Source organism: Rhincodon typus, chromosome 36 (genome assembly GCF_021869965.1).
Source record: "Rhincodon typus isolate 14 chromosome 36, sRhiTyp1.1, whole genome shotgun sequence".
Lineage (NCBI taxonomy): Eukaryota > Metazoa > Chordata > Chondrichthyes > Orectolobiformes > Rhincodontidae > Rhincodon > Rhincodon typus.
In genome coordinates, this window is record NC_063367.1 from 3,492,026 (window position 1) to 3,502,078 (window position 10,053).

At 44.9% G+C, this 10,053-nt stretch overlaps 1 protein-coding gene across 3 annotated transcripts in view; it reads right to left on the reverse strand.

Moving 5' to 3' along the window:
* The window catches only part of gramd2aa (GRAM domain containing 2Aa), a 65,426-nt gene that overhangs the window by 13,630 nt on the left and 41,743 nt on the right, over positions 1 to 10,053 (reverse strand). For all 3 annotated transcript variants that reach the window (XM_048617268.1, XM_048617267.1, XM_048617269.1), the window contains exons 5-7: positions 6,607 to 6,710; positions 5,468 to 5,566; positions 3,030 to 3,101 (exon numbers count right to left, since the gene is read on the reverse strand). In XM_048617268.1, coding sequence (XP_048473225.1) covers positions 3,030 to 3,101; positions 5,468 to 5,566; positions 6,607 to 6,710 — 275 coding nt within the window. The remainder of the gene's footprint in view (positions 1 to 3,029; positions 3,102 to 5,467; positions 5,567 to 6,606; positions 6,711 to 10,053) is intronic.

The window sequence follows — 10,053 nt, forward strand, 5'->3', positions numbered from 1 at the left end:
GGTGAGCCATATGCAGTTCCTACACTGTGTATACGTTACTGGGTGAGATCATGGTGTGTGATGCTGAAACAATTGACAGTTTAACACTGGGGGAGAACTGCCTTCTGTGGACACAATCAGGAAAGAACCTTTCAGCTTTGAGAAAACAGATGAATTCTGAAGTGACGAGAAGGAAAATTAAACTGTAGTGATTGGAATGAGGGCCAGGTGGAGCTCATTGAGTGAGATCCTTGATTGGGGCTGTTAACCTGGACCATTCAGAGAGCCCTGGCTGACAGATGTAAACAGGAGATTGAGAATCTCCTAACTCCAGGGCCTGGCTCTGAGCTGGCTGGTCATATCCCATGTGCTGTGCTCATGTAAATAAAGGGTGACTTGGTGATGGGATACCAGCCTCTGTACAGTTCCTTCAGAAACCTACAAGAGCTCTTTCATAAAGCTATGCATAAATTGACCAGTATATAAACATTTATACTTTTCATAGATAATTTACTCTCAGATGTATCTTGCTGCTTTCTTCTCTCAAACCTTGTTAACCTCCCAGTTTAAGTTATTGATAAACTGACAGACAGGAAAAAGAATTCTCTGAAACTGTGATGCGTGACAGATCAGGACCCAGAGTTGCTGAGGCAACAAATGCTTATTTCCCCCTACAGTAATGATCAAGCCTGCAATACTTTTCATTTGTGTGGCTGACCAGGAAGCTTTCCTGAGAAAAATGTTATTGTCTACATGTGGTGTGTACTAGAAAGATTAAGAAATTGAAACTTGGCCTGTTAGGTCATATTATGAACACGCAGTCCATTTTAATCAAGTCCTGGAGTGCAAGTTGAACCTGGAGGTTCTGGCTCAGAAGAAGGAACACTACCAATGCCCATTTTTTTGACACTGTATACATTTCAATACAAGCTTACAATAGGGTCTGGGTGGGATGCACTTCAGAGCGTCAGTGCATACATGATGGGCTGAATGGCCTCTCTCTGCATTGTACAGATTCTATGATTCTAAGTAGGCCATTCAATAAGATGATGGCTGATCTGTTTGTGTTTTGAATTCCACGTTCCCATCTACCCCAGATAACCCTCCAATCCACTATCTGCCCCTGCCTTAAAAATATTCAATGACCAAGCCTCCATTGTCTCCTGAGACAGAGAGTTCCAACTCAGAAAAAGAGAAAGTCCCTTCATTCCCCTCCTGATAGGGCACTCCCAAGTTTAAAACTATGACCCCTAGTTCTGGACTCACCACAAAAAGGAAACAGAATTTCCAAACCAAAAAAAAACAAGGAACTACAGACACTGGAAATTTGAAAAACAAACAAAAATGGTTGGAGAAGCTCAGCAAATCTGGCAACATCTGTGGAGAGAGAAAGCAGAGTGAATATTTTAGGTCCAGTGACCTTTCTTCAGAAAGATAGTAGCTAGGAAAATACTTTTCTGTTTCCCTGGCTCACCATTATCTATCCCTTTGTCTGCCCAGCTGCTGTTCTGTCTCTCTGGGCTCCATCTTCATGTTTCATCTACTCCTTTCTCTTCTGCCCCTGCCCCCAACCCCACCCCCTGTCTTCAGCCTAAATACCACCTTTTCCTGGCTACCGGACCCGAAATATTAATTCAGATTTCCCTCCACAGATGCTGCCATACCTGCTCAGTTTTGCCAACAATTTCTGTTTCACAATTTCTCAGCCGCCTTGTCTAAGATCGTTGAGGGTCTCAAACACTTGAATCATCACCCCGTCACTAGTTTAAACTCCAGTGACAGCCTGTCCAACCTTTCCTCATAAAATAACTTACTTATTCCAGGTGGCAGCCTGGTAAATCTCCTACAGCACATTTACTTTCTTAAATAAAGAGACCATAACTACGTGTCACCCCCTCCACCCCTCCACGTGTGGCCTCAGCGTGGACCTCTGGCCTTGAGATGATTCCAGAGTGGTCTCCTGGTCTCGAAAGCCTGGACGTGAAGCCTGGCACATTCTGAAGTCAAGGCCCACGCAGACTGGAGGCTCAGTGTCAGCATGACCTGGGATGAAATGTTATTCTGAACTTTTTATTTCTTTATTTTTCTCATTTATTCCTAGGATCCACAATGCTGGGCTCTTTAATTTCTTTATTTTACTAATTTTTTTCCCCCAAGAATTTGTAGTTAAGAACCTGTACCTAGTACTTTGAACCTAAGATGGCTCCATCAGTGGTAACTTGTAAACTTTTCACTGTACTCATTTGAGTACATGTGACAATAAAGCTAATTCTAAATCTATATTCTATATTCGAGATGTGGTCTCACCAATATCTTGCATATGTGAAGCATCACATTCTTTCATTTATGTTCAATTCCCTAGTAATAAAGGGCAACATCCCATTAGCCTTCCTGATTACATACTGTATCTGCATACTAATGTTTTGTGACTCATTCATGAGAACATCTCTTTTCGAACTTCAGAATTTCACAGTCATCCCTGTTTAAGCAATACACGGCTTTTTAAAAAATTCTTCCTGCCAAAGGGAACAACTTCATCTTTCTCACATTGCCTTCCATCTGCTATCTATATTTGTTTGCAAACTCATGTCATCTTCACAACATACTTTCCGACTTATCTTTGTGCCTTTGCGAATTTGGCTCGCCTGCCTTCACTAAGTCATTGGTGTAGACTGTAAAACACTGAAGCCCCAGCATAGAGCCCTACAGGACTCCAGCTTCCCATCGGACAAAGACCCATTTATACATACTCCATGTCCTCTGCCAATCAGCAAGCTGGCCAATCTTCTATCCGTGCCAAATGTGTTACCCCACCACACAATGAGCTTTTATTTTCCACAATAACGTTTGTTGTGTGAGGAGTCATTGGATAGCGTAGGCGGAGAGGCACACAGAGGAAAGGACTGAAGGAGTTCCGATGGGAGGCTTCTGAGTTTTGACACCTCTTCCCCTGGTTGAGTGGCAGAATTTGCTGGTCGGTCACTCTCACATTGCAAAAATGAGGCCATGGGTGTGGGGCAGGGAAAAGTAGGCTACGATTCAGATCCTACCTGTAAGTGTGAGCAGATTTTTCTCAATTCGTCATAGACATTGTCTCTGGAGATGAAGGACACGAAGATGTACTGCAGCAAAACAAAACAGAGAATTTTGTTAAATGGAGCACAAATTGAAACAACAACTTGCATTTACATAGCAACCTCAAGGTCATTAAACACCACCCAAAAGGCACTTCATACGGATATTGCCTGACAAAACTTCACACTAAGCTACATGTGAGGACATGAGTTCAGATGACCATAAGTTTGGCCAAAGAGGTAAGCTTTAAGGAGTGCCTTAATAGCGGAAAGTGAGGCGGAGAGGTCTAGCTATCAAACTCCAGAGCTTAGGGTTGTTGAGGCTAAAGTCAAGGCCACTATCAGTGATGGAACAATTAAAGTAGAAGTGGTCAGGAGGCACGAAACTCCAAGATCTCAGAGTAATGGAGCAGATCACAGAGATTGGGAGGGGAGAAATTTAAAAAAAACAGTTGTATAGTTGAAACTGGGGCCTTTTTGAAGCAGGGACCAATGTGAGCACTGGTTGATATGTGAACACAGCTTGGCGTGAGGAGACTGTTAGAAGAGCTCAGGTTTAAGGAGAATGGGACCTGGGAACTGAGCAGGAAACTTCTGGAGTCTAAGAGTTCATAAAGTGATGGAGGAAGGTTACAGCAGCTAAAGAGCTGAGGGAGGTTAGACAGAGTTACAACAATAGAAACAGACAGAGTTCATGATGGTATAGGCACATTGCCAGAATCTTGCCTCTGCTCAAATATGACACTCCCCTTCAGTCACAGGATTCACCTCCTTCACATCTCCACTGCTCAGTTTACAATCTTTATACAGCATAGAAATAGGCCATTTGACCTGAAAAAGTCATGCTAGCCCTTATCCCCAATATGAACCTCTTCCTACTCACCCTCATCTCTGTAGTGATTGTAAAAAGGTCAGCCAGGTACCTCATAGAATAGGAGTTCCCTGATTGGACCAGATTAACAACCCCAATCAGGGAGCCCTGGCTGACAGATATGAACAGGAGTGTCAGGCAGTTCTGTTCACTGACAGTTGGCTCTGATGAAGTTGGGCCATTGTGGAGTACTATGCACATGTAAATAAAGGCTGGCTAGGTGATGGGATACTGGCCTCTGAGGACTTACTGCAATCTCTACCTTCCAATCCATCCCCCCCTTATGTGTTTATCCAGCTTCCTCCCTTCTCTCCTCTTCCTGCTTGCTCACAAATGGATCAGTTATGGTGTCTATAGATTTTGCAATATCTAAAATACACCCCCTGCTCACTAAACCTTCTCACCCTTGGCTGTAATTGTTTTCATTTTGTTTTAAATTTCGCTTTCCCATCTGTTTTTGATTTTTCCCTTCGGAATTCTGGTTTCTCTTGTCCTGGAGCTGATGAATGTATTCAGCACTAATGTCCAGTACTTGTGTTGGGTTTTTGCTGAGCTGCTTGAAGTCCCAGGCTCCTAACTGTGGCTAAGGGTTTGCCACCTCATGTATTGTTAGGACCATACTGTGCCTTTGACTTGGTCACGACCAGCCAACGTGTGCTGAGCAAACTCAGTGTCCATGGGACTGATGCCAAGACTCCATGACACAGCTACATACTCCCGAGTGCTGCCATTAAGTAGCAAATTTCAACAGGCATTTGAGGAGATGCCTATGGAGACAGGTCTTGACTGTCCCTCTCCTTGACAAGGGACTTTCCTTTCCTTTCCTGTTCTTTTTAAACTCCCGGGCCCTCCGGGAGGCTGAAGTCCCTCTGGGTGTGGACCATTAAAGTTCAGAATTTCTTCAAGTAAATGTATTGCTGCGGATTTGTTGCCAAGATGGCCTACAGCTCCACTGTGGTAATGTTACTGCACTCGTACTCCTGATCCTCCAGAGACAGGAGTTTAAAATCCCAGTCAGTGGTAATTCAATGAATCTCGAATGAAATGCTAGCCTCGTTAACAATGATCGGGAAGTTACCAGATTGTCATTGAACCTCAACTGCTTCACTAAGTCCCTTCAAGGAAGGAAACCTGCCATCCTTACCTGGTCTGGCCTACACGTGACTCCAGCCAAAACGGTGACACGGTCAGCCCTTCACTGCCCTCTGGAACGGCTGAGCGAGCCACTTTGTTGTATCAAACCACAACAGAAACAAATACCTTTGCCACAGGCTGCAGCAGTTCAAGAAAGCACATGACCGAGAATTTGTTCAGGGCAATTCGGAATGGGCATTAAATACCAGCTTTGCCAGAAATGCTCACATCGCAGGGGCAGTTAGAAAGTCTCGGGGAAACCACCTGCCAAATCACGGAGTTTCTGCTGACGTTCAGGATCAGTCTGGTGGAGCTTCTCTGAACCTGGGTGTAGCCATCTCCTGCAAAGGCTGTTATCTGTCCCCAGCGGAGAGTGGAGGTGTAGACAGGAGCCATGTGAGGGTCTCACCTTCTCATTGGACTTTGTCCTGATGACGAGGCCATTCGGGAGCAGCCCTGCTGTCCGATGCTTCTTGACGAGCACGACTGACGTGACAGAAATGGAGACCTGAAAGAATCAAAAGCAGCGACCGGTCAGAATTTCCCGTCAGTTTCAGGGACGTGCCGTCAGGGACGTGCCGGTGTGTGTGGGGGCAGGACACAAAACAGATTCAAATGGTTTTTGCTGCCCATTATACCACACAGGCAACATTCCCCTTGTCTAAAACTAACAGCGCTCCATGTGTAACTGGCCAAGTCTCCTGTGTGTCCTTGTAGCCACTCCAGTCCCCTTCAGGTTCCCTGACACACGATCAGCATTCATTTAATCAAAAATATTTACTAATATGTAGAAAAAGTTAAAATTCATGGTCATTTGTCCTGATTGCTTATCTGCTTACAACAACCCTTTGATGTTCTCTGTCTCGTGATTTATTGATCAGATTTGCAATTAGCAGCAAACCTCAGACAGACAGGACACATCAAGAGTAACTGGAAAAACATTTGGGATTTGGGGCTTAATAAACAGAAACAGCGAGTACTTGGGCAGTTTGCTGAACCCTTACAAAGTTCTGGTTAGACCACAACTAGAGGATCACATCAAGTTCTGGTCCCCACACTTTGAGAAGGATGTGGGGTCATGGAGAAGGTGCACAGCAGCTTTACTAGGAAGTTTTCTGGGATTTTAGCGTTTGAGTTGGAGAAACTGGGTGTGCTCTCTGTGGAGTCAAGGAGATTGTAGAAGATTATGGTGGATTTGGATAAAGTTGATAACAAAAGCTGATGGTTTAATGATTAGGAGAACACAGATTTAAGAGCCTGGATGGGAGATGCAAGAAGGGGAGTAGATTTGAGAACTTTGTCATGCAGTGAGTGGGAACAGACTGGGACTCTCTGACCCCCATGAGGGTGGGTGGAAGTGGCAATGATAAATTATTTCAAAACAGAACTGGACAGGCACATGAGAGAATTAAACTGACAGAGTGATGGAGATAGAGTGGGGAAATAGAGTTGATTTATGCAGAGAACTGGCATAGTCTCAATGGCCTCCTGCTGTGCCATAATGACTATGAATATTGAATGAGCACACTCACACTCACACAGTCTCACCTTAATGTCCTTGCCAAAGAAGTTTGCGTAGAAACACAGCCAGTTGCTGGAGATGTAGAGACGCCCCTGGATGAGGATGTCTTTCTGCAGAGCACACGAGTAAACTGTACAGGAAGCCAAAAGTAACAGAAAGAAAAATCAAATTACTTCTACACATTTCCTGTTCTAGTGAATGCACTGCCTGTGAGGCAAGACATTTTCATGCTGGGTACAGGAACACTTGTCCCGTTTGTCCACACTGCATTCAATTCTGGTCGCCATGTTACAGGAAGGATGTGGAGATTTTGGACAGGGTGCAGAAGAGGTTTACCAGGATGTTGCCTGGATTAGAGGGTACAAGCTATAAGAAGAGGCTAGAAAAACCTCGAGCTGTTCTCTCTGGAGGAGCAGAGGCCAAGGGGAGACTTGGAAGAAGTCTATAAGATTATGAGATGCATAGATAGTGTTGATGGTCAGAATCTTTTTCCCAGAGTTGAAATGTCTAAAACTAGGGGACATGCATTTAAGGTGAGAGGGGGAAAGTTCAAAGGAGATGTGAGGGATGAGTTTTTTTTTACACAAACAGTGGTAGGAGTGTGGAACGCACTGCCAGGAGTGGTGGTGGAGGCAGATATGATGGGTGTTTAAGATACTTTTAGAAAAGCCATGAATATGCAGGAAATGGAGAGATGAACCAAGGGCAGGCACCAGGGATTGGTTTAATTTGGCATCATGTTTGGCACAACATCGTGGGCTGAAGGGCCTGTTCCTGTGTTGTACAGTTCTATGTTCTATTTAGGCTTCCTGTTGTATGTATACAGCCACCTCTTCCCTCTAAGTCTGTGGGTTCTTTAGGGTCATATATGGCATAGTATGCACGAGAGTTCTGGTCTAACAAAAAGTCTTGTAAAATAAATAAGATATAGTTTATTACATCTTTATTTACAAGTTGTTAGAATAGGCTCTACATTAGTGCAGAGACCTTCGGGAGAACCAAGCCTTAGCCCTGTTCCCCAAGAGATCCTACTTTACTGTCCCACTCAATCCTCACAATAGCATCATCATGGGTGGGGCTACTTGCACTAGGTCCTAAATATTAACGCTGTTAGACCCACACACAGGGGGTCCTCGAGGGTGTTACATGGGACAGTGATGTCCTACACCAGAACTTCACATGCAGAGAATTAACATCTAATCTCTTGGTAACTCTGTGTGACATCAGATATAAAAGAAACAAAACACAGAAAGCTGGAGAAACTGAGCAGGTCTGGTAGCGTTTGTAGAGAGAGAGAAACATAGTTAACTATGGGAACTCACCAGCTGCAAGTTCCTAGGTTAACCCTGTTTAACTCTGTTTCAGTTCTGGAATCCACAGTATTGGAGGGTGGCAGCAGAGAGGGTGCAGAGAGTTACCAGGATGTTTTGGCTGGAAAGTTTCAATTCTGAAGAGCGATTGGACAGACTGGGGTTGGTTTCCTTAGAGCAGAGGAGACTGACAGGGGGTGTATGATTGAGATGTTTAAGGTTATGAGGGTACAGGCAGGGTAGACAGGAGGAAAGATTTCCTCTTGTTGGATGGATCAATGACCAGGGGATGTTGGGGGGAGGGGAGGGAGGAGCTTAGGTTTAAAGTAAGGGGGCAGAAGATTTAGATGAAATACGAGGAAAGAACTTTTTCACTCAGGAGGGTGGTGGGAATCCAGAACCTACCGCCTGTAAAGGGTGGGAGAGGCAGAAACCCTCATAACATTGAAGAAGTATTTAGATGTGTACTTGTGATGCCAAGGCACACAAGGCTGTGGGCTACGTGCCGGAAAACAGGATTGGAATATTTAAGTGGTTGTTCTTGACCAGCACAGCTGGGCCAAAGGGCCTTTTTCCGTGCTTGTAGATCCCAATGACTCTTTAATTCAATACAAATTATCACTAAATTCTGAACCTCAACTTGGATGGAGAAGGTGGGAAACTTCACTCTCCTTCAGCACCAGACAGTGTCCTGACGTTAGTTATAAGGCACACTGAGTGAAGACTACGTTTGGAACCTCTTGGGGCCATGCTAGTGGCCCTACTTCTGGGAGAAAGGGGTCTGGGTTCAAGTCCCACCCCCTCCAGAGGTGTGTAATAACATCCCTGAACAGAATGATGAGGAAGTAGTCTACAATTGGTCACTACGTGTAGCTTACACTGTAAATGTGTCAAAACTGTCTTCTGCTTGCCACTTGTAACAAGATGGTCAATCAGTCAGTGTTAAAAGATATTCTCCATGTTGTATCCAATCACTGCTATTCTCAGTCTGGGAGGAAGCAGTCTGCTGATAGCAGCTGATGGATACCACATAGCAGTTCCTACCCCCCTCCACAGGTCTGTTTACCTGCCATGCTTTCCCTGCTTGGCTTCCCGTGTGGGAAATATTTGAACAGGCCTTCTGAGAAAATCTGCCTTCAACTGCGTCCCTCCCCGCTTCCTGAAGAATGAGGGAGATTTCATTGGAATCTACACAATTCCAATGGGAATAGACAGGGTAAACGCAGGAAGAATGTTCCCGATGACTGGGGAGCCCAGAACCAGTGGGTCAGTGGGTCACAGACTTAAGATGTGAGGCAGGCCATTTCAGGCTGAGGTGAGGAGAAATTTCTTCACCCAGGGTGTGGCGAGTTGTGTAGTTGGTGGTTGCGCATTTACCATCCTCTCGAGTTCCTCCTGTAATCCCTGTGCCTTGCCACCATTAATGATGCTCCTTAAGCCTATCACTTGGGCCAGCAAATTGGTTAACTCAGCTAATAACTCCATCGTGCCTTGGTGATAGTTATTGTCTGATAACGTTCTTGTGAAGTGGCTTTTAGTTTCGAGCCATGGGATGTGGGCATCACTGGCTGAGTTGGCATTTTTTTTTCAAAATAGTTACCCTCCAGCTGGTAATGCTAAGCTACTTTCTTGAACCGCCGCTGTAGGGACACCCACAGTGTCGTTAGGAAGGGAGTTCTGGGATTTTGACCCAGTGACACCGAAGGAGTGGCGATATATTTCCAAGTCAGGATGGTGTGTGGCTTGGAAGGGAACAGGAGAGGTGGTGGTTTCTCATGTATCTGCTACCTTATACTTTGAAGGTCACAGCTTTGGAAGGTGCTAAGGACCCTTTCTTTCCTTCTCCTTTATTCATTAACAAGATGAGGGCATCGCTGGCTAGGCAGCATTTATTGTCTGTCCCTAATTGTCCAGAGGGAAATTCAGAGTCAACCACATTGCTGTGGGTCTGGAGTCACATAGACCAGAACAGGTAAGGATGGTATTTTCCTTCCCTAAAGGGACATTAGTGAACGAGGTGTATTTTTCCGCCAATCGACGATGCCAATCATCATTAGATTCCTAATTCCAGATATTTTATTGAATTCAAATTCCTGCCATGGCAGGATTCGAACCCGGGTCCCCAGAACATTACCTGGGTCTCTGGATTAACAGTCCAGCGAT